The 25,819-nt window shown below is 44.2% G+C and overlaps 1 protein-coding gene across 1 annotated transcript in view; it reads right to left on the reverse strand.

The window, feature by feature from the left end:
* LOC140428905 (sodium- and chloride-dependent neutral and basic amino acid transporter B(0+)-like) overlaps positions 1-23,931 on the reverse strand; it is an 81,043-nt gene extending 57,112 nt beyond the window's left edge. Inside the window, exon 1 of the mRNA XM_072515553.1 lies at positions 23,782-23,931. Coding sequence (XP_072371654.1) covers positions 23,782-23,931 — 150 coding nt within the window. The remainder of the gene's footprint in view (positions 1-23,781) is intronic.
* Between the last annotated feature and the right edge of the window lie 1,888 nt (positions 23,932-25,819).

The raw sequence follows: 25,819 nt of genomic DNA on the forward strand, positions 1-25,819 counted from the left end.
CGAGTTTTGACCGGCTGTCCACAAGGAAGGCGGTGCGCCAATTGAGGCAGGCAAGGGGAGCGGTTTACGAATATAGAGAGAAGGCAGAGCACATGTTGGCAGGCCAACTTCAGAGGGAGGCAGGTGTGATGGAAATTGTTCAGGTGTGGGATAGGGCAGGGAAGTTAGTGGTGGCTCCAGATCAGATTAAAAGGGTGTTTGAGGAGTTTTACGAGAGATTGTATAGGTCGAAGCCACCTGGTTGGGGGGGGGGGGGGGGGGGGAGAGAACCAGGAGATGCAGGAATTCCTGGATGGTTTGAAAGACCCGAAGTTTGGGGAGGGGGATAGGGACATATTGGATGGGGCGATAGCGGAGCAGGAGAAAAAAGATGCAATTGGAAGGATGCAGTCGGGGAAGGATGCAAGACTAGATGGGTTTCCAGTGGAGTATTACAAGAAATTTAAAGATAAGTTGGTGGCGCTGACAGTGGGGATGTTTGAGGAGGCGAGAGGGAAGGGTGTGGTGCCACAGACTTTGGGGTAGGCATCGATCTTCCTGTTGCTCAGGAAAAATAAGGATCCGACAGGCCCATATCACTTTTGAATGTGGACGCAAAGATGTTGCCAAAGATATTGGCGGGTAGGTTGGAGGAGTCCCTCCCGAAGATGATAGGCGAAGATCACACGGCGTTTGTGAAGTGGAGGCAGCTCTTTTCAAACATTACGAGGGTGTTGAATATGGTTATGGCACCGGCAGAGGGGAGGGAGAGAGGTAGTTGTGGCATTGGACGCCGAGAAGGCGTTTGACCAAGTAGAGTGGAGGTATTTGATGGCAGTTCTGGAGATTGGGCAAAGGTGATTAAATCTTTACAGATCCAGAGATGGGGTAACCCCAGGTTAAAGAGGTGTGAATTGTATCAAGCCAGGACAGTTGGTAGGATTTCGCAGGCCAGATGGTGGGGGATGAATGTAATGTGACATGAATCCCAGGTCCCGGTTGAGGCCGCACTCATGTGTGCGGAACTTGGCTATAAGTTTCTGCTCGGCGATTCTTCGTTGTCGCGGGTCCTGAAGGCCGCCTTGGAGAACGCGGCAGCACGGTTTTGTGAAGGGGAGGTCGTGTCTCACTAACTTGATAGAGTTTTTTGAGGCGGTCACTAAGATGATTGATGCAGGTAGGGCAGTGGATGTTGTCTATATGGACTTCAGTAAGGCCTTTGACAAGGTCCCTCATGGTAGACTAGTACAAAAGGTGAAGTCACACGGGATCAGGGGTGAGCTGGCAAGGTGGATACAGAACTGGCTAGGTCATAGAAGGCAGAGAGTAGCAATGGAAGGATGCTTTTCTAATTGGAGGGCTGTGACCAGTGGTGTTCCACAGGGATCAGTGCTGGGACCTTTGCTGTTTGTTGTATATATAAATGATTTGGAGGAAAATGTAACTGGTCTGATTAGTAAGTTTGCAGACGACACAAAGGTTGGTGGAATTGCAGATAGCGATGAGGACTGTCAGAGGATACAGCAGGATTTAGATTGTTTGGAGACTTGGGCGGAGAGATGGCAGATGGAGTTTAATCCGGACAAATGTGAGGTAATGCATTTTGGAAGGTCTAATGCAGGTAGGGAATATACAGTGAATGGTAGAACCCTCAAGAGTATTGAAAGTCAAAGAGATCTAGGAGTACAGGTCCACAGGTCACTGAAAGGGGCAACACAGGTGGAGAGGATAGTCAAGAAAGCATACGGCATGCTTGCCTTCATTGGCCGGGGCATTGAGTATAAGAATTGGCAAGTCATGTTGCATCTGTATAGAACCTTAGTTAGGCCACACTTGGAGTATAGTGTTCAATTCTGGTCGCCGCACTACCAGACCACTTCAAATTCCGAAATGCTTGCTCCCTCTCTGGGGTCCAGGCAACAACTGAAGGGGCATCCTGTAGGGTAGCCATGCGCAGTACCGCGTCCATCTCCCTAAAGTCCGGGATCCACTGCCTGCAATAGCCCACCATGCCGAGGAAGCTGAGCGTCTCCTTTTTGTACGCGGAGTTGGAACCCTTGCTATAGCCTGTATTCTTTCAGACCCAAGCCTCCGCTGCCCTTGCTGAAGCTGAAATCCTAAATACTGAACTGTCTCCTGACAGAATTGCAGCTTGTCCATTGAGGCCCTATGCCCTCTTTTTGCCAGATGTGTCAATAACAAAAGGGTATTTTGTTGACAAACTAGCCCTCCCTCTGAGGCTATCAATAAATTGTCATCATATTGAGGGAATGTTGAACCTGCAGACAACTGGCACTCGTCCAAGTCTCTTTTAATACTGTTAATTCCGATATGTAAAGCAAATAGATGTTGACTTTCCAGGTGCAATGGTATGGAGAAAAAGGCTGAGCATAAATCTATGACAGAGAAAGTGTCTGCTGCTGGTGGTATAGAAGACAAAATAACATTTGTGTCCGGCACCAATGGAGCAATAGGGATAACAATTTTATTGACGGCTCTGAGATCCTGTACAAATCGCCACTCGTTGGGTCTTCCCACATTTGGAATGGGGAGTATAGGGGTATTACAGGGGCTTTGTGTCCTCTTCAGCACCCTTTGCTGTAATAGTGCACTGATCACTTCCTCTATTCCTTTCTCTGCGTCTGACGCCAATCGGTATTGTTTCAAGCATGGCAGGGCAACGTTCTTCTGTAACTGTACCCTGTGCACTGGGGCAGAATGTACCTTTCCAACATGATTTTTATGCTGTGCCCATAGATCTGCCGGTACCTGAGCCAGGATTGAAGGGAGTAAATGATGGCTCTCTCGGGGAGGTTGTTGTCTTTCAAATGTAGCAGGCCATTGCTCCTCTTTCCAGGTCACTTTGCCCTCCTGTTTGCCATAAAATTCTATCAGGCAATTTTGTCCACCCATTTCAATATAAATCCCATGTATTACTTTTTTCCTTTGGCCTCTTTGATCACTTCTCCTATTTGCTTTGCCTTAGCGGGATGTCTTACGGCCAATGTTAAATGGGGTTCTGAAGTTAAACCCATCCTAAAAAGGTCCCTCTGACTATAGGGCAACTGTACTAATATTCCAAATCCCACAACACCGAAAAATAAAAATGGGGTGACATGCAATGTTGTCTGCTTCCCTAGGTGATATTGCGCTTGTAAATTGTATGACTGCTCGTCTTCACGAGCATACCACGCCGTGCAGTGGGTCACTATGCTCTCTCGGCTGATCTCTATCAGGTGTTTTAATAACTGCGCCCAAGGGTCAGTAATCTTTTGCAATGCTTCCTGCAGTTGTTTAAGAATTGTGCTGTAAGGGTTAAAGTCCAGCTGCCAGCAATATAACACACACACAGAGCGATCTGGCTCTTGGTCAAAAGCTATTACATTCAACAACTGCTGAGAGCGTATCTGAGGCAGTTTCATAAACATGCCTTTGTTAGTGCAATGAATTATTGCCCCTAATTTGCAGAGGGTCTGCCTGCCAAGCAGAGGGAGAGGTGTAGTTTTTGAAATAATCATAGTATCGACCAAGGGGATATCGTCAATTTCCAGGTTAGTCGGGCGTGGTAATGGCTCAGTCATGGGAATGCCGGCTACTCCCACAGTGACAATAAAGGACTCACCGGGGGTTAATTCCACAGAAGGGGGCACAGACGACATAGTAGCACCGGTATCGACCAGAAGGTCCACATAATGATCTCCTATTTTAACCGTTGTCATGGGTTCGTCTCTTACTGAGTTGGACAGTCTGACCATAGCCGCCTGTATCACCTTTTCTCCGTGGCACCCCTATTGGTTTTGGTTAGGGTTCGGGTCAGTGTACGTAAATGGAGGTGGGGGAGGGGGCATGTCTCCGAGTGGGGCGCATCCTTCCTGGAGATTAAAGTTACAATCACGAGCCCAATGTCCCTTTGCCCCACATCGCCTACATTGATCCTGGGATCTATCTCTTCCTTGCCACTGTCCTCTGCTTCTACCCCTACCTCTCTGCCCCCTGCTGGCCTGCTGACCACGACCGTGCCCACCCTTTCCTTGGTAGAATTGCCCTGTGATTCTAGGCTTTTGATCTTTGGGGGCCATGAACAGTTCTTCCCGGTCCATGTTCACCAAGGAGGTAACCACTGTCGTCCATGGCTGTGTTTGCCAGGTGAGATTAATCAATTTGTAACTTTGTGCATGCTCTGGTAGCATGCAATTCAATAATGTCTGCACCTTCCTGGGGGTTAAATGCTCCTTTGCCCCTTGCATGATAGCCTCTCTTCCCCCTATTTGCTACCCAGTGTTCAAGGGACTCATTTCCTTAATTTAAATGAGCATCATTGTAAGCCCAGTCCCCGTTTATACCAGGTGGGACCGCGATTCCGTCTTTTAAATCAGGCCAAGATGCATCATAAGAGCATTTTAAAAGCAGCAAAACATCTCCTGGGAGGAGGCTATAAATAGCACACATTTAAGTCAATTTCCAATGATTGATTTTATAGGCATTAGCTATTCTTAGAGACAAATATTTTTTCTTTGTCAATTCAGAAAAGATCAACTGTCTGCTGAAATGGTTAATGTTTCCTGCAGAATCTAAGGGGCGGAGAACTTGGCATGATGCCATTTACGCTTTTTCATGTAATCTAAAAACTTATTCATATTCAATTACTTTTATTCGTAAAGGCACTTTCTTTCTTTTAAACTGATCGTAATTTCCAATGTTTCCGTTCATGAGAGAAAAATCACTTAAGTTATAATCTCTGACTCACAAAGACAGACGATAAAAAATACAACGCACTTCATGCTTTAACTAAAATTAATTGGTTAAACAAAACACACAGATTCTCACAGCTCACAAATATCACAGTTAACCGTTAGCCTTATCTCACGGCTACAGAAAATCTGAATTCCCTTTCTCTCCAGGAACTCATCTGTGATGCTTTTACCTTAATCTTCTATTTACTTTTACTCCCCTGTTTTTTTTTCCGAAAGGGGGTCAGCTTCATTAGATTCCTATGCGGGACATATAGGTTTTCCTACATCATTCCGTTGCTTTACGATTGTTTCTTTTCATTTTCTTACTCATTTTGACTCTCTTATCTGTCCTCTTTAAGGAGTTCACCTTCTTTCTCGCTGCGGTTATCTTTACCGAGGCTTCGGGACGACCTGTAAGGAAGCGGCGAGTTTAGTGCTCATCGTTCCTTCTGCAAAATACTTTAGAACATATGTATAACAATAACAACAACCGCGGAAATCGGAAATCATTTACAAATACTACAGGGAGCGCACACCGGTGTTAGTCCTTTTGCGAATCTCGAAGTTTGCTGATTGTCCAGTATGTTTTAGTTTTTCAGTCTCTAAGGCACCTTTGTTCTTCCCATGCAGCTATCATTAATTTATTAACTAAGATAGCTCTCCTAGCATGAGTCACTGGCCAGTAATTAAGGCTGCCGAGCCGCAGACCCCCTTTTCAGCTGGGGTCGCGCTATGGTTCTCTCCCTTTCAGCTGAGAGAGTCCTTTTAGAGAACTGTTTTGGTGATATGCACACCTAGGAATTTGAAGCAGTCAACCATCTCCACCTCGGTGCTGTTGATGTAGACAGGGGTGTGTGTAATTTGCTTCCTGAAGTCAGTGACCCACTCTTTAGTTTTGCTGGCATTGAGGGAGAGGTTGTTATCGTTACACCACTCCACTAGGTTCTTTATCTTCCTCCTATATTCTGACTTGTCGTTGTTCACGATCCGACCCACTACAATCGTGTTGTCAGCAAACTTGTAGATGAAGTTGGAGCCAGATTTAGTCACACAGTCGTGCGTGTATAGGGAGTACAGTAGGGTGCTAAGTATGCAGCCTTGCGGGGCCCTGATATTGAGGACGATCGTGGAGGAGATGTTGTTGTTTATTCTTACAGATTATGGTCTATGGGTCAGAAAGTCGAGGATCATGTGGCAGAGTGAAGAGCCAAGACCTAGGTTCTGGAGCATTGATATGAGCTTGGCTGGGATTATGGTGTTGAAGGTGGAGCTGTAATCAATAAATGGTGGTCTGTTGTAGGAGTCCTTGTTGTCGAGATGCTCCAGGGATACATGTAGGACCAGGTAGATGGCGTCTGCTGTGGACCAGTTGCGGTGGTATGCGAATTGTAGTGGATCTAGGCATTCTGGGAGTATGGAGCTGATGTACCTAATAACCAGCCTCTTGAAGCGATCGATGTCAGAGCCACCGGATGGTAGTCATTGAGGCACATTGTCTGGTTCTTCTTTGGCACTGGTATGATGGTGGTCTTCTTGAAGCAGGTGGGGACCTAAGGACGGAGTAGGGAAAGGTTGAAGATATCTGGGAACACATGTGCCAGGGACATGTTTTTTTTACCAGGGTAGCAGGATTCTCAATGGTGCAGGAATATATCAAATGCGTGCACGTGGCTCTGTGGGTGTCAATGGGGAACTGAACCAAAACTGCAAAGGGTCCACTCCCTGAACATATAGCTGGTGTGTGACCTAGTGTGAGACCAGCTGATCTGTTTTCATCCATCATGCGCCAACTATCCTTGAGCCTCCACATAAAGCCAGAGGGTGGCTGTCTTGTGACAAGGACACCTGTTCTACACATGTCTCATGACTCCCTTCCATCACCTTACCACACATGAGCAGCACTGCTGCAATTAGAGCCAAGATGCAACCAGAAACATCGTGGCGTCAACCATTGGAATTCTCAGCTCGGGAGGAGATGTCCAGTATGCATCAAAGCATGTCTCTCAGTTAGCTGTGGTCTGCTGCTTCCTCCACTCCTTACCATCCTGAGCACACAGCCCTTGTCACCAGGCCTTCAGTAAGGGGGAGGAAGAATCCAGGACATCATCACTTCAGATGGGCTGTTCGTGCGCACCCTGAAATAAAAGACAGCATAAAAAAAGAATCGTTCAATTTGAACTTTACCCAACATACATAATTCAGAAAATAAAGGTGGTTTTCAGGATTTATATTTGTACTGGTAAACATGAAAAATTAGGTTTAGCTTTAAGTGGGTTTAATTATGGCTAAATAAGATTTAGATTCATGTTGGACAAAGCTGTTTGTATGTCTGAGGGTTGGTTCAGTTCAATTTGTCTCTGTTGTGCTTAGAAAGGGCTACAATATGAAGAGTAAATAAACTAGCAGTTGCTGCTTAGAAACTGGGGCCTTGTAAGGTAGAAAAGCTTTTAAGTTTTAGTTTAATTAATTTGATTGCATTTGGAGATAGGTAGTGAGAGAGAAAGCAGCTCTCACTGCTCCGCTAGAAGCAATTGGTTTTAGAAAGCTACAAAAGGATCACCTCTCTCAGCCTAACTAGAATAAAATCCATTCTATGGACTAATAGTTAAGAAAACAGATGCTGGACACAAAGTCAAGCTAGTTAAGGAAACTAGGGAAATGACGAGAAGTTTCCAAGATGCCTGGAGTTAAAGGAACAGAGGAAATTGGGAACCAGAACAAATTACTGTTCAGTAAAGTCACAGAAAGTTAAAAAGGCATTGGATTATTATTAGGAAAGAGTTAATGTTCCCTCGTGCTAAACTTAGAATTGGACCTGTAATTGTATAATAGACCACAGTCATTGTTTGATATATTGCACATAGATGTAAAGGGGACACAGGTGCACCATGGAATTGGAAGAGAAGTGATTTTAGAGCGCAATAAAATTGGAGTTGAAGAAGTCAAGACTTGCTTTCTAGTTCTTGTTACAGAGATACTATCAGAGCTTTCAGTGGTAGTAGAGAATGGTTTCTGATAGTAAGTAAAAAGGATTGCAAACTGAAATTATTTTGGACGAAATACTGTATTCTGAATTGTAACCAGAAGAGTGATTTAGGTAAACCTGGAAAACAAATGGCTTAATCCAAGTGTAGAGTGTCGGGGTGTGATTACCCACCATTGTTTGATGAGTGTCAATCCTATGAACATTGGAAGAACGTGGACATGGGTTACGTCATTGCCCAAGAAAAAACAAGGAATGGCCTTGGCACTTTCGCGACCATACAGAAGCAAAACAAGATGCAAAGTATTCTTGCCATTGGATTCGGATCAGTTCGACTCAGATGAATGTTCGAACTTTCATGAATAATATTTTCCAAAAGGATGATTTATTAAGTGCTTATGAGACCTGATCAGATTTTTAATGATTTAGAAAGTCTGAGGATACCTCCTTAGAAGAGTATATAATGGAATTCAGACGACTATATACTAGGCTGCAAAGATTCTGTCTAGAAATTTCTCAGTAAGTATTGGCTTTTAAATTATTGGACTGTTCAAAGTTAGAAATATGGATAGGCTTCTTTGACGAGAGTTAAATTTGCAGAAAGACACGCCCTGTTAGAACAAATGTCAGATGCTCCAAAAAGGTTCCTGGGAAAACATTCCTTCCTGACAACATTCATGACACAAATTGGCTGATCGGCGATATGACAGACTTTGGAAGACACAATGTTAACAAAATGGCGAGGTGGTCTAGAAACAGGCTGCAAAATCGATGCAAAAAGACATTTCAAACTAAAAAGAAGTGGGGACAGAAACAACTTTAGCAATTATGGCAGGAGGAATGGATTGGGAAATTTCAGAAAAATATACCCCAGAGACGGTGTTTTAGGTATAATTCGCAATTCCATTATGCAATAAACTGTCCTAAGAAATATAATAGAGTGCTCCAAACATGAGACGAAAGACTCTGAAGAATGAGAGGGAGATATTGACCAGAGAAGGCATTGTCTTGGTAACGAGAAGTTTCAGTCCAGTGATGAATGTGCTGGTCGCAAAGTCCTTCAATTGTGCCGTATTAGATAGCGGATGTACATCTACAGTAGATGGAATAGACTGGTTGAAATGTTACCTGGACTCTTTAAGTGACAAAGATCGGAACAAGGTTAAGGAATTTGGAAGTTCCACGGGTTTCAGATTTGGGGATGATAATACCCTTAAATCACTGAAAAGAGTAGTGATACTTTGTAAAATCACCGGAAGGAATCATTTTATTAGAACAGACGTCGTATCCAGTGAAATACCTTTTACTATTGAGCCAGTCATTACTTAATAAAGCACATATGAAACTTGACATGGAAAACAACACCATCATATTTGGAAAAACTGTGAACTTACAATTTACACATTCTGGACACTATTGTATTCCGTCAATGAACCCTAATTTTTCTTGTAATAAAATTAAGGAAGTGCTGTTAACATCAGAGAGCAGGGGTCTAGAAGACAAAACGTTGATTGTGTTAAAGCTGCAATGACAATTTACCCATCCGTCTTCCCAAGGATTAAAAAGTTTGCTCAGGAATGTGGGGATAACAGATGGAGAATATACCAAACTTATAAAACAGATAAGCGACGGATGTGATATATATAAGACATGTAGAAGAACATCATCACGACCCATAGTCAATATGTTCTGAGTGAGAAATTTTAATGAACTTGTAGTTATGGAGCTTCAGGTGTGGGATAAAGAAAAGAACATTTTCATTTTACACTCTGTAGACTTGGTAACTAGGTTTAGACAGCTGACTATTATACGCAGTGAAGGCATTGTCTTGGTAACGAGAAGTTTCAGTCCAGTGATGAATGTGCTGGTCGCAAAGTCCTTCAATTGTGCCGTATTAGACAGCGGATGTACATCTACAGTAGATGGAATAGACTGGTTGAAATGTTACCTGGACTCTTTAAGTGACAAAGATCGGAACAAGGTTAAGGAATTTGGAAGTTCCACGGGTTTCAGATTTGGGGATGATAATACCCTTAAATCACTGAAAAGAGTAGTGATACTTTGTAAAATCACCGGAAGGAATCATTTTATTAGAACAGACGTCGTATCCAGTGAAATACCTTTTACTATTGAGCCAGTCATTACTTAATAAAGCACATATGAAACTTGACATGGAAAACAACACCATCATATTTGGAAAAACTGTGAACTTACAATTTACACATTCTGGACACTATTGTATTCCGTCAATGAACCCTAATTTTTCTTGTAATAAAATTAAGGAAGTGCTGTTAACATCAGAGAGCAGGGGTCTAGAAGACAAAACGTTGATTGTGTTAAAGCTGCAATGACAATTTACCCATCCGTCTTCCCAAGGATTAAAAAGTTTGCTCAGGAATGTGGGGATAACAGATGGAGAATATACCAAACTTATAAAACAGATAAGCGACGGATGTGATATATATAAGACATGTAGAAGAACATCATCACGACCCATAGTCAATATGTTCTGAGTGAGAAATTTTAATGAACTTGTAGTTATGGAGCTTCAGGTGTGGGATAAAGAAAAGAACATTTTCATTTTACACTCTGTAGACTTGGTAACTAGGTTTAGACAGCTGACTATTATACGCAGTGAAGGCATTGTCTTGGTAACGAGAAGTTTCAGTCCAGTGATGAATGTGCTGGTCGCAAAGTCCTTCAATTGTGCCGTATTAGACAGCGGATGTACATCTACAGTAGATGGAATAGACTGGTTGAAATGTTACCTGGACTCTTTAAGTGACAAAGATCGGAACAAGGTTAAGGAATTTGGAAGTTCCACGGGTTTCAGATTTGGGGATGATAATACCCTTAAATCACTGAAAAGAGTAGTGATACTTTGTAAAATCACCGGAAGGAATCATTTTATTAGAACAGACGTCGTATCCAGTGAAATACCTTTTACTATTGAGCCAGTCATTACTTAATAAAGCACATATGAAACTTGACATGGAAAACAACACCATCATATTTGGAAAAACTGTGAACTTACAATTTACACATTCTGGACACTATTGTATTCCGTCAATGAACCCTAATTTTTCTTGTAATAAAATTAAGGAAGTGCTGTTAACATCAGAGAGCAGGGGTCTAGAAGACAAAACGTTGATTGTGTTAAAGCTGCAATGACAATTTACCCATCCGTCTTCCCAAGGATTAAAAAGTTTGCTCAGGAATGTGGGGATAACAGATGGAGAATATACCAAACTTATAAAACAGATAAGCGACGGATGTGATATATATAAGACATGTAGAAGAACATCATCACGACCCATAGTCAATATGTTCTGAGTGAGAAATTTTAATGAACTTGTAGTTATGGAGCTTCAGGTGTGGGATAAAGAAAAGAACATTTTCATTTTACACTCTGTAGACTTGGTAACTAGGTTTAGACAGCTGACTATTATACGCAGTGAAGGCATTGTCTTGGTAACGAGAAGTTTCAGTCCAGTGATGAATGTGCTGGTCGCAAAGTCCTTCAATTGTGCCGTATTAGACAGCGGATGTACATCTACAGTAGATGGAATAGACTGGTTGAAATGTTACCTGGACTCTTTAAGTGACAAAGATCGGAACAAGGTTAAGGAATTTGGAAGTTCCACGGGTTTCAGATTTGGGGATGATAATACCCTTAAATCACTGAAAAGAGTAGTGATACTTTGTAAAATCACCGGAAGGAATCATTTTATTAGAACAGACGTCGTATCCAGTGAAATACCTTTTACTATTGAGCCAGTCATTACTTAATAAAGCACATATGAAACTTGACATGGAAAACAACACCATCATATTTGGAAAAACTGTGAACTTACAATTTACACATTCTGGACACTATTGTATTCCGTCAATGAACCCTAATTTTTCTTGTAATAAAATTAAGGAAGTGCTGTTAACATCAGAGAGCAGGGGTCTAGAAGACAAAACGTTGATTGTGTTAAAGCTGCAATGACAATTTACCCATCCGTCTTCCCAAGGATTAAAAAGTTTGCTCAGGAATGTGGGGATAACAGATGGAGAATATACCAAACTTATAAAACAGATAAGCGACGGATGTGATATATATAAGACATGTAGAAGAACATCATCACGACCCATAGTCAATATGTTCTGAGTGAGAAATTTTAATGAACTTGTAGTTATGGAGCTTCAGGTGTGGGATAAAGAAAAGAACATTTTCATTTTACACTCTGTAGACTTGGTAACTAGGTTTAGACAGCTGACTATTATACGCAGTGAAGGCATTGTCTTGGTAACGAGAAGTTTCAGTCCAGTGATGAATGTGCTGGTCGCAAAGTCCTTCAATTGTGCCGTATTAGACAGCGGATGTACATCTACAGTAGATGGAATAGACTGGTTGAAATGTTACCTGGACTCTTTAAGTGACAAAGATCGGAACAAGGTTAAGGAATTTGGAAGTTCCACGGGTTTCAGATTTGGGGATGATAATACCCTTAAATCACTGAAAAGAGTAGTGATACTTTGTAAAATCACCGGAAGGAATCATTTTATTAGAACAGACGTCGTATCCAGTGAAATACCTTTTACTATTGAGCCAGTCATTACTTAATAAAGCACATATGAAACTTGACATGGAAAACAACACCATCATATTTGGAAAAACTGTGAACTTACAATTTACACATTCTGGACACTATTGTATTCCGTCAATGAACCCTAATTTTTCTTGTAATAAAATTAAGGAAGTGCTGTTAACATCAGAGAGCAGGGGTCTAGAAGACAAAACGTTGATTGTGTTAAAGCTGCAATGACAATTTACCCATCCGTCTTCCCAAGGATTAAAAAGTTTGCTCAGGAATGTGGGGATAACAGATGGAGAATATACCAAACTTATAAAACAGATAAGCGACGGATGTGATATATATAAGACATGTAGAAGAACATCATCACGACCCATAGTCAATATGTTCTGAGTGAGAAATTTTAATGAACTTGTAGTTATGGAGCTTCAGGTGTGGGATAAAGAAAAGAACATTTTCATTTTACACTCTGTAGACTTGGTAACTAGGTTTAGACAGCTGACTATTATACGCAGTGAAGGCATTGTCTTGGTAACGAGAAGTTTCAGTCCAGTGATGAATGTGCTGGTCGCAAAGTCCTTCAATTGTGCCGTATTAGACAGCGGATGTACATCTACAGTAGATGGAATAGACTGGTTGAAATGTTACCTGGACTCTTTAAGTGACAAAGATCGGAACAAGGTTAAGGAATTTGGAAGTTCCACGGGTTTCAGATTTGGGGATGATAATACCCTTAAATCACTGAAAAGAGTAGTGATACTTTGTAAAATCACCGGAAGGAATCATTTTATTAGAACAGACGTCGTATCCAGTGAAATACCTTTTACTATTGAGCCAGTCATTACTTAATAAAGCACATATGAAACTTGACATGGAAAACAACACCATCATATTTGGAAAAACTGTGAACTTACAATTTACACATTCTGGACACTATTGTATTCCGTCAATGAACCCTAATTTTTCTTGTAATAAAATTAAGGAAGTGCTGTTAACATCAGAGAGCAGGGGTCTCGAAGACAAAACGTTGATTGTGTTAAAGCTGCAATGACAATTTACCCATCCGTCTTCCCAAGGATTAAAAAGTTTGCTCAGGAATGTGGGGATAACAGATGGAGAATATACCAAACTTATAAAACAGATAAGCGACGGATGTGATATATATAAGACATGTAGAAGAACATCATCACGACCCATAGTCAATATGTTCTGAGTGAGAAATTTTAATGAACTTGTAGTTATGGAGCTTCAGGTGTGGGATAAAGAAAAGAACATTTTCATTTTACACTCTGTAGACTTGGTAACTAGGTTTAGACAGCTGACTATTATACGCAGTGAAGGCATTGTCTTGGTAACGAGAAGTTTCAGTCCAGTGATGAATGTGCTGGTCGCAAAGTCCTTCAATTGTGCCGTATTAGACAGCGGATGTACATCTACAGTAGATGGAATAGACTGGTTGAAATGTTACCTGGACTCTTTAAGTGACAAAGATCGGAACAAGGTTAAGGAATTTGGAAGTTCCACAGGTTTCAGATTTGGGGATGATAATACCCTTAAATCGCTGAAAAGAGTAGTGATACTTTGTAAAATCACCGGAAGGAATCATTTTATTAGAACGGATGTCGTATCCAGTGAAATACCTTTTACTATTGAGCCAGTCATCACTGAATAAAGCACATATGAAACGACATGGAAAACAACACATAATGGAAAAATGGATAGAAACCAGACTGGGCCACCGCCAAAGTTCCTCACTGATATTGGGGGTGGGGGGGGATTTGCTAACGATGAATTTTTGAATATGCCTGAGAACATGAACATAATAGTTATGAGTGCAGCTGCAGAAAGCACATTTAGCACTGGGTGTGCGAGATCAATCATGCTGTGATAAAAGAAATGCTTCGTAAAAGTTTGGCAGATAGGCCAAGATGTAAATTTTTTTTTTTATTAAATATTTTATTGAAAATTTTTGGTCAACCAACACAGTACATTGTGCATCCTTTACACAATATTATAACAACACAAATAACAATGACCTATTTTATAAACAAAAAATGAATAAATAATAAATAACAAAAATGAAAACTAGCCCTAATTGGCAACTGCCTTGTCACAAGTAACACTCTCCAAAAATATAATTTAACAGTCCAATATATAATTATCTGTAGCAACGACCTATACATACTATACAGTATATATTAACAACCCTGAGAGTCCTTCTGGTTCCTCTCCCCCCCCCCCCCCCCGCCCCCCCCCCCGATCCTGGGCTGCTGCTGCTGCCTTCTTTTTCCCATTCCGTCTATCTTTCTGCGAGGTATTCGACGAACGGTTGCCACCGCCTGGTGAACCCTTGAGCCGACCCCCTTAGGACGAACTTAATCCGCTCTAGCTTTATAAACCCCGCCATGTCATTTATCCAGGTCTCCACCCCCGGGGGCTTGGCTTCTTTCCACATTAGCAATATCCTGCGCCGGGCTACTAGGGACGCAAAGGCCAAAACATCGGCCTCTCTCGCCTCCTGCACTCCCGGCTCTTGTGCAACCCCAAATATAGCCAACCCCCAGCTTGGTTCGACCCGGACTCCTACTACTTTTGAAAGCACCTTTGTCACCCCCATCCAAAACCCCTGTAGTGCCGGGCATGACCAAAACATATGGGTATGATTCGCTGGGCTTCTCGAGCACCTCGCACACCTATCCTCCACCCCAAAAAATTTACTGAGCCGTGCTCCAGTCATATGCGCCCTGTGTAATACCTTAAACTGAATCAGGCTTAGCCTGGCACACGAGGATGACGAGTTTACCCTGCTTAGGGCATCTGCCCACAGCCCCTCCTCGATCTCCTCCCCCAGCTCTTCTTCCCATTTCCCTTTTAGTTCATCTACCATAGTCTCCCCTTCGTCCCTCATTTCCCTATATATATCTGACACCTTACCATCCCCCACCCATATCTTTGAGATCACTCTGTCCTGCACCTCTTGTGTCGGGAGCTGCGGGAATTCCCTCACCTGTTGCCTCGCAAAAGCCCTCAGTTGCATATACCTGAATGCATTCCCTTGGGGCAACCCATATTTCTCGGTCAGCGCTCCCAGACTCGCGAACTTCCCATCCACAAACAGATCTTTCAGTTGCGTTATTCCTGCTCTTTGTCACATTCCATATCCCCCATCCATTCCCCCCGGGGCAAACCTATGGTTGTTTCTTATCGGGGACCCCCCCAAGGCTCCAGTCTTTCCCCTATGCCGTCTCCACTGTCCCCAAATCTTCAGTGTAGCCACCACCACCGGGCTTGTGGTGTAGTTCCTCGGTGAGAACGGCAATGGGGCTGTCACCATAGCCTGCAGGCTAGTCCCCCTACAGGACGCCCTCTCTAATCTCTTCCACGCTGCTCCCTCCTCCTCTCCCATCCAATTACTCACCATTGAAATATTAGCGGCCCAATAATACTCACTTAGGCTCGGTAGTGCCAGCCCCCCCCTATCCCTGCTACGCTGTAAGAATCCCTTCCTCACTCTCGGGGTCTTCCCGGCCCACACAAAACCCATGATGCTCTTTTCAATCCTTTTAAAAAAAGCCTTCGTGATCACCACCGGGAGGCACTGAAACACAAAGAGGAATCTCGGGAGGACCACCATCTTAACCGCCTGCACCCTCCCTGCCATTGACAGGGATACCATATCCCATCTCTTGAAATCCTCCTCCATCTGTTCCACCAACCGCGTTAAATTTAACCTATGCAATGTGCCCCAATTCTTAGCTATCTGGATCCCCAGGTAACGAAAGTCCCTTATTACCTTCCTCAATGGTAGGTCCTCTATTTCTCTACTCTGCTCCCCTGGATGCACCACAAACAACTCACTTTTCCCCATGTTCAATTTATACCCTGAAAAATCCCCAAACTCCCCAAGTATCCGCATTATTTCTGGCATCCCCTCCGCCGGGTCCGCCACGTATAGTAGCAAATCGTCCGCATACAAAGATACCCGGTGCTCTTCTCCTCCCCTAAGTACTCCCCTCCACTTCTTGGAACCCCTCAACGCTATCGCCAGGGGCTCAATCGCCAGTGCAAACAATAATGGGGACAGAGGGCATCCCTGCCTTGTCCCTCTATGGAGCCGAAAATATGCAGATCCCCGTCCATTCGTGACCACGCTCGCCACTGGGGCCCTATACAACAGCTGCACCCATCTAACATACCCCTCTCCAAAACCAAATCTCCTCAACACCTCCCACAAATAATCCCACTCCACTCTATCAAATGCTTTCTCGGCATCCATCGCCACTACTATCTCCGTTTCTCCCTCTGGTGGGGCCATCATCATTACCCCTAACAACCTCCGTATATTCGTGTTCAGCTGTCTCCCCTTCACAAACCCAGTTTGGTCCTCGTGGACCACCCCCGGGACACATTCCTCTATTCTCATTGCCATTACCTTGGCCAGGACCTTGGCATCTACATTTCGGAGGGAAATAGGTCTATAGGACCCACATTGTAGAGGGTCCTTTTCCTTCTTTAAGAGAAGCGATATCGTTGCTTCAGACATAGTCGGGGGCAGTTGTCCCCTTTCCTTTGCCTCATTAAAGGTCCTCGTCAGTACCGGGGCGAGCAAGTCCACATATTTTCTATAGAATTCGACTGGGAATCCATCCGGTCCCGGGGCCTTTCCCGCCTGCATGCTCCTAATTCCTTTCACCACTTCTTCTACCTCGATCTGTGCTCCCAGTCCCACCCTTTCCTGCTCTTCCACCTTGGGAAATTCCAGCCGATCCAACAAGCCCATCATTCTCTCCCTCCCATCCGGGGGTTGAGCTTCATATAATTTTTTATAAAATGTCTTGAACACTCCATTCACTCTCTCCGCTCCCCGCTCCATCTCTCCTTCCTCATCCCTCACTCCCCCTATTTCCCTCGCTGCTCCCCTTTTCCTCAATTGGTGTGCCAGCAACCTGCTCGCCTTCTCCCCATATTCGTACTGTACACCCTGTGCCTTCCTCCATTGTGCCTCTGCAGTGCCTGTAGTCAGCAAGTCAAATTCTACATGTAGCCTTTGCCTTTCCCTGTACAGTCCCTCCTCCGGTGCTTCCGCATATTGTCTGTCCACCCTCAAAAGTTCTTGCAGCAACCGCTCCCGTTCCTTACTCTCCTGCTTCCCTTTATGTGCCCTTATTGATATCAGCTCCCCTCTAACCACCGCCTTCAACGCCTCGCAGACCACTCCCACCTGGACCTCCCCATTATCATTGAGTTCCAAGTACTTTTCAATGCACCCCCTCACCCTTAGACACACCCCCTCATCTGCCATTAGTCCCATGTCCATTCTCCAGGGTGGGCACCCTCCTGTTTCCTCCCCTATCTCCAAGTCCACCCAGTGTGGAGCGTGATCCGAAATGGCTATAGCCGTATACTCCGTTCCCCTCACCTTCGGGATCAATGCCCTACCCAGCACAAAAAAGTCTATTCGCAAGTAGACTTTATGGACATAGGAGAAAAACGAGAACTCCTTACTCCTAGGTCTGCTAAATCTCCACGGGTCTCCACCTCCCATCTGCTCCATAAAATCTTTAAGTACCTTGGCTGCTGCCGGCCTCCTTCCAGTCCTGGACTTCGACCTATCCAGCCCTGGTTCCAACACCGTATTAAAATCTCCCCCCATTATCAGCTTTCCCATCTCTAGGTCCGGAATGCGTCCTCGCATCCGCCTCATAAAATTGGCATCATCCCAGTTCGGGGCATATACGTTTACCAAAACCACCGTCTCCCCCTGTAGTTTGCCACTCACCATCACGTATCTGCCCCCGTTATCCGCCACTATAGTCTTTGCCTCGAACATTACCCGCTTCCCCACTAATATAGCCACCCCCCTGTTTTTCGCATCTAGCCCCGAATGGAACACCTGCCCCACCCATCCTTTGCGTAGCCTAACCTGGTCTATCAGTTTCAGGTGCGTTTCCTGTAACATAACCACATCTGCCTTAAGTTTCTTAAGGTGTGCGAGTACCCGTGCCCTCTTTATCGGCCCGTTCAGCCCTCTCACGTTCCACGTGATCAGCCGAGTTGGGGGGCTTCCTACCCCCCCCTTGTCGATTAGCCATCACCTTTTTCCAGCTCCTCACCCGGTTCCCACGCAGCTGTATCTCCCCCAGGCGGTGCCCCCCCGCCCATCCTCTCCCATACCAGCTCCCCCCTCTCCCCAGCAGCAGCAACCCAGTAATTCCCCCCTCCCACCCCCCCCCGCTAGATCCCCCGCTAGCGTAATTACTCCCCCCATGTTGCTCCCAGAAGTCAGCAAACTCTGGCTGACCTCGGCTTCCCCCCGTGACCTCGGCTCGCACCGTGCGACGCCCCCTCCTTCCTGCTTCTCTATTCCCGCCATGATTATCATAGCGCGGGAACCAAGCCCGCGCTTCTCCCTTGACCCCGCCCCCAATGGCCAACGCCCCATCTCCTCCACCTCCCCTCCTCCCCCCATCACCACCTGTGGGAGAGAGAAAAGTTACCACATCGCAGGATTAGTACATAAAACCCCTCTTTGCCCCCCACATTCGCCCCACCACTTTGTTCGAACGTTCTTTTTAATAACCCGCTCATTCCAGTTTTTCTTCCACAATAAAAGTCCACGCTTCATCCGCCGTCTCAAAGTAGTGGTGCCTCCCTCGATATGTGACCCACAGTCTTGCCGGTTGCAGCATTCCAAATTTTATCTTCTTTTTATGAAGCACCGCCTTGGCCCGATTCAAGCTCGCCCTCCTTCTCGCCACCTCCGCACTCCAGTCTTGATAAACGCGGATCACCGCGTTCTCCCATTTACTGCTCCGAGTTTTCTTCGCCCATCTAAGGACCATTTCTCTATCCTTAAAACAGAGGAATCTCACCACTATGGCTCTGGGAATTTCTCCTGCTCTCGGTCCTCGCGCCATCACTCGGTATGCTCCCTCCACCTCCAACGGACCCGCCGGGGCCTCCGCTCCCATTAACGAGTGCAGCATCGTGCTCACATATGCCCCGACGTCCACTCCCTCCACACCTTCAGGAAGACCAAGAATCCTCAGGTTGTTCCTCCTTGCGTTGTTTTCCAGTGCCTCCAACCTTTCCACACATCATTTCTGATGTGCCTCCTGCGTCTCCGTCTTCACCACCAGGCCCTGTATATCGTCCTCATTCTCGGCTGCCTTTGCCTTCACGACCCGAAGCTCCCGCTCCTGGGTCTTTTGTTCCTCCTTTAGCCCTTCGATCGCCTGTAGTATCGGGGCCAACAGCTCTTTCTTCATTTCCTTTTTGATCTCTTCCACACAGCATTTCAAGAACTCTTGTTGTTCAGGGCCCCATGTTAAACTGCCACCTTCCGACGCCATCTTGGTTTTTGCTTGCCTTCCTTGCCGCTGTTCTAAAGGATCCACTGCAATCTGGCCACTCTCTCCTCCTTTTTCCATCCGTATCCAGGGGGGATTCCCTTCTGGTTTACCGCACAGTGTTTTTAGCCGTCAAAATTGCCGTTGGGGCTCCTATCAAGAGCCCAAAAGTCCGTTTCACAGGGAGCTGCCGAAACGTGCGACTCAGCTGGTCATCACCGCACCCGGAAGTCCCAAGATGTAAATTAACTAAGTTTTAGTATAGAACCCATAGAATCGCTACAATACAGAAAGATGCCATTCGGCTCATTAAGTCTGCACCGACCCTCCAAAAGAACACCCGATCCTGATAACCCCATAACAATCTATCCCTATAACCCCATAACACCAACTAACCTGCACACCTTTGGACACCAAAGGGTAAATAAGCATGGCCAATCCATCTAATCTGCACATCTTTAGACTGTGGGAGGAAACCAGAGCACCAGGAGGAAATCCACACAGATACGAGGAGAACATGCAAAAATAGATGAATGGAACGATCCAGGAAAGGTTACCTGTACAGATGGAAAAATAATCATTTTGCAGCATGGAAACTAGATTGTTCAGTTACACTCATCAAGATTAGTGGGCACAGATTACAAGTTTGCAGATATAAAAGGGGTTAGTGGAAAGTGCTGAGGAGCCAGGTACTTCTCATACACATATCTTACAGAATTATGAGGATCAGTTCGTGGAAATTGACAGGTTATCTGAAGAGGTACATAGTAATTCTGATGAACCGGATGAGGCTATTTGTCAAAAAGGACAACTGCCAAAAAATGGCACTAAAGTGACATACTTGCCAGAAGGGGACAGTCAGTGGAAGGATGCAACTATAATTGGCAGAGCAGGTAAGGCCACCAGAAAATATAAAAACTGGTTGAATGTATAAGATAAAGGGAAGCAGTTTAGGCCCATGGGTTGGGAACATGAAGTACAAAAATGGAGAGCACAGAAATGTAGTGTCAATTTGGACAGTATATCTGGCAGTGAACATGCCCATTAGAACAGATCAAGAATTGTTGAAAGAAGGTCTGATAATGGAAGGGGCAAATCAAGCCGCCTCAGTCTGGAACGAGACACAAGGCACGACACAAGGCAAGATACAAGGGAGTAGCTTAAAAAGGTCAAGAAATATGATACAGACTAGGAATGTTATAAGAAACAGAAGCCCATATGATCTAGATGCCTTGGTGGTTTCCAACAAATTAGAGGATAAGTTAATAAAAGATGTAAAATAACAAGAACTGCAAAGTTGGAAAAAAATTGGGTGTACAAGGTGGTCCCAGATAGGGAAGCAAGTTTTATATCTCATAGATGGATATGCATGGAAAAGGTGCTTCCTGATGGAACCTATAAGGCCAAAGCTAGGCTGGTGACACAAGGTTTTGAAGAAAACTTGAATTGGAAGTCAGTCCTCTGGTGCATTCAAATACATTGGGTTAGAAATCAGGCAGAGTATCTCACAAGTCACTCTACATCATAGAATTTGCAGTGCAGATGGAGGCTATTCGGCACATCGAGTCTGCACTGACCCTTAGAAAGAGCACCCCACTCAAGCCCAGGCCTCCACCCTATCCCAGTAACCCAACCTAACCTTTTGGACACTAAAGGGCAATTTAGCGTGGCCAATCCACCTAACCTGCACATCTCTGTGAAACCGGAGCACCCGGAGGAAACCCACGCAGACACAGGGAGAAAGTGCAATCTCCACACAGTCAGTCACCTGGGACTGGAATTGAACCTGGGGCACTGGAGCTGTGAGGCAGCTTTACTTGGAGAATATTAACCTCATAGAAATTACTCAGGGTAGGGGCTCAAAAAAGGAAATGGCGGCTTCTGAAGTAGAAGAAGAGAGACTCTGAAGTTAAATTGGGCAGCTGAATTGGTGAGCTGGACAAAACCAGTCTGGATGCCAGTTTTGATGTTTTAGAACTAAGCACTGAAATGAACAACCAAAGTTGAAGAAATTGTTCGAGCAAACAAAACATTGGTGAAATTTAAATTGGTGTTTTGAAATGCCCATCTTTATGTGATATTAGACAACTGAAACCGATTGTTTATAGTGACACATCTTATGCTAATCTTTGTGATGGTTTTTTGAGTGTGGGAGGATTTATAAATTTTCTCCTGGGGTAGAAAGTTAAATGTTGCCCTTTAGCATGGGAAACTAAAAAGATAAAAAGAGTGATAACATGTACATTGGTAGTGGAGATACTTGCCCTAGTGGAGGCAGTAGAGATGGCATTTTATTATCCAGGATCCTGACTGAAATTTTAAATGGAACAGGGTATCCAGGAACAGTACCTAGAGTGTCACATAGACAATAGGTCCCTTTGGGAGAATATCCACTCTACAAAATGCATCAAATAAAAGAGACTATGGATTGACATAGTGAGCCTAAAACAGTGCTAGACAACAGGGAGCTTCACACAATCAAGTGTGTTGACAACTGTGATGAAAAAATGGGCTAGCTCAAATAAGTCATGAGAAATTGTTAAAGGGGAGTGTCTATTCCTACAAGGAAGAGAATGTGAAGGTGGATAAAATATATATGTATATATTTTAAGAAGGGCAAATAGGGTATATTTATTGTAGAAAAGAAAATATATATATTTGTATCAAGGTAATTTATGTCAACCATAAAGATGATTATTTTTTCTTTCAGAGGGGAATCTGTTAGGAAAGAGTTCATGTTAATATTCCCCAATGCTTAGGTTAGTATTGGAGCTATATTTATTTAATAGCCGACACTTATTGTTTGAAAGAATGCACATTTATACAAAAGGGATACAGGTGGCACTGTGAATTTGGAGACGTGATTACAGAACTCGATAAAATTGGAGCAGAGTAAGTCAAGACTTGCTTTCCAGTTTGTATTACAGAGGTATATGCTGAACAATCGTAAGAGGCCAGAGAGATATCTGTAGCAGTGCCAAGGTTTGTGAGAATTTACTACAGTTTGGAAAACCTTATTTGAAATAATTATGGAAATCTGTGGCTGGTCCTCGGAGTTTGTGTAAAAGTCTTAAAGACAAAGGAAACTTGAAGGGAGAGGTGTAAAACCTGAGAGTGAAACCTTGATGGAAGCAGCGGAGGGAAAGCATAGTTTAAAAGATTTGAAAATGTAATTTTTGAAAGTGGAATTTGAAATCACTCATGTGGAAGCCAGAGTTCAGTGAGAGAAGGTGGCTCACTAATAAAAGTCATTTGAGACGATTTTGAGGAGAAATACACTGACATTCATTCGGGTTCGGAGAAGAACTTGTCTCACTTGTCATCTTGTGTGCTCAAAAGGAACTTTGTAAGTTTATGTGACCATTGTAGCTTTGTAATCTGTGTTAATCTTAAAATCTGTGTGAAATTGTTAAAACCAGGGGCTGGTTTAGCACAGGGCTAAATAGCTGGCTTTTAAAGCAGACCAAGGCAGCCAGCAGCATGGTTCAATTCCCGTATCAGCCTCCCCGAACAAGCGCCGGAATGTGGCGACTAGGGGCTTTTCACAGTAACTTCATTTGAAGCCTACTTGTGACAATAAGTAATTTTAATTTCATTTCCGTTCATTTTCATTTCATTTTCAAATATGGGGGGAGAAAGGAGTTGTATAATAATCTAACTTTTCATATTTAATAAATGTTTTTTTCCTGTTCTCAAAACTAATTAGTTGCCATGTGACTTTACTCCTCCACGTTTTATTTTTACCAAGTAAAGTTGCGTCTTTTGAGCCAGGGTTCCATTCTGGGATCTTCCAGACCAGTAGCAACATCAACTGGGATCGTAACAACTTCCAAAACAACATACAATCTGCAATTAATCACCCTTGTGCACTCCCTGCCTGGCCTGCTGGAGACTTTGCCTCTCCTAGTGCCCCCATATACGATATGTTAGTGCCTGAAACATGGTTGGTGGAAGGCTGCTGGATTTTGTGTGGGATGCTGCAGACCTTCGAGCAGCTCTGGGCTTTGAGGGTCCAGTTTTGAACAGCAACACATTGGCATGGATGATACTCGTCTTGATTGGCTGGCTGACAGACAAATGCAGTGGCAGTGATGGGCACATGAATGGTGTCATACTGAGGGAACAGCAGGAAACATCATCTAATCATTGGTACTTACCTGTGGCAGTGCCTCAGCAATCCTAGTAATCAGCACGAGCACAGATTGCTGGACTGCAGTTAGATCCTGCAAGCCCCTTTGAGCACTGGTCCCTGCGGCCATGTTGGCAGGAGTCTGAGCCTGCCTTGCACCAAGCTGCTCAACAGGCATCTCTCTCCTGATCTCAGTCTGTGCTTCCACTGCTGCACTCAGATGGTCTGTGGTTTCAGTTTGTGCTGCAATGGCAGCACATCATGGCTGGGCCTGCAAGTCCTGCCATGGACTTCACTATCATCGCTTCTAGAAAGCATGTGCTCCAAGCTTGGTGCGAGAAGTGTAAAGTCAGAGAAGTGTTTGTAAGTGAAGGGCTTAGGAAAATGGTTAGTAAGAGAGAGAGGGACAATGCATTGCAAGATTGAAAGAGGAGTGGGAAGGTGAAGAATATTTAGCAGTGAGAGGGGAATTGATGGCAGTAAAGAAATGTTAGAGAATCAGCCTCGAAAGGCACAAATTGTGAGATATTCTTAAAGGTACCGAACAGTATGAGAAAGGAAAGTCTTTAATTCAAACTGAAGTGTAAGTAGGATAAAGAGATACATTGATAAATTCAAATGGTAAAAGACAGGTTTTGAACTGATATTAGCAAAAACTACTTTTTACACGAGTGAGCAAAACATGTGTTATGGGCCAGGGTTCAGAGAACACCAAAGTATATTATGGAGTTCACCTGACCCACAACTTTGAATAGATTTTGGTTATGGGGAGCACAAGGGCCCACTTTACAGGTGTGATTCAACAGAGAACTAAAAGTATTTTTAAACAAAAATAATGTTTATTCTATAAATCCATTTAACATTTTCTAAACACGCAGTAAACAGTCTATCCACTACCAACCCTGATAACCCCCCAAAAGATACAGTACTCTATAGATAACCCTTAATAACTTTCCAAACAATATCCATCAGTCAAAAAACCCTTTTAACAAAGACAGTAGGTTTGCATTCATTACAGAAACAGGTATTACTTTGAAATCAACAAGTGATCTGGAGACATTCTTTAGATTGCAGAGAGAGAGAGAGATCAATACACACATCTGCTTGCTTTGAATGCAGCTCTCCAACTGAAAGCGAAACTAAACACAGAGCCAAAAGCTTTCAGCACAAAATGAAAGTTTAAAGGGACATTCACATGACACATGTTACAGTTGCACTGGTGCATTGATAGGATTAGTTAACCAACACTCTCAGTTCATCTTTTTTAATCCTTCACGTGATTTAACTTGCCAAATGCTGGTTTGAATGCAGCTGGGTAATTATGAGAGACTACAATTTCTCAGATTCCATCAGCTTCGAACCGTAACGAGACATCTGATATTCCTGGGAGTTGCGTGCGACAGACAAATCTTTCCTAAAGTTTCAGTAAGACCTGGGGTGCAATCTTTCCAACCAGTTGCGCCTGGTGCCAATCCTGTTGTTCAACCATAGAATTTACAGTGCAGAAGGAGGCCATTCGGCCCATCGAATCTGCACCGGCTCTTGGAAAGAGCACCCCACCCAAGGTCAACACCTCCACCCTATCCCCACAACCCAGCAACCCCACCCAACACTAAGGGCAATTTTGGACACTAAGGGCAATTTATCATGGCCGTTCCACCTAACCTGCAGATCTTTGGACTGTGGGAGGAAACCGGAGCACCCAGAGGAAACCCACGCACACACGGGGAGGATGTGCAGACTCCGCACAGACAGTGATCCAAGCCGAAATCGAACCTGGGACCCTGGGGTTGTGACGCAATTGTGCTATCCACAATGCTACCGTGCTGGGAGCATTGCAAGAGAGACCAAAAATGGGCTTTGCGCCGGGCACTGAACCATGCATGAGTCACCTGATCTACGGCGCCCTCACTGGGCGTTACCAGTACTGGCCCACTCAAACATGGATTGGTTGTAATGGCACCTGGAGGGTGGTTCCCAGGCCATTGGAGACTCCTGGATGGTCGGAGAGAAGTCAGGGTGGCACCCTCGTACTCTTCCTGGCACCTGAGCACCTTGGAACTGCC

Source organism: Scyliorhinus torazame, chromosome 8, assembly GCF_047496885.1.
Source record: "Scyliorhinus torazame isolate Kashiwa2021f chromosome 8, sScyTor2.1, whole genome shotgun sequence".
NCBI classification, from domain to species: Eukaryota; Metazoa; Chordata; class Chondrichthyes; order Carcharhiniformes; family Scyliorhinidae; genus Scyliorhinus; species Scyliorhinus torazame.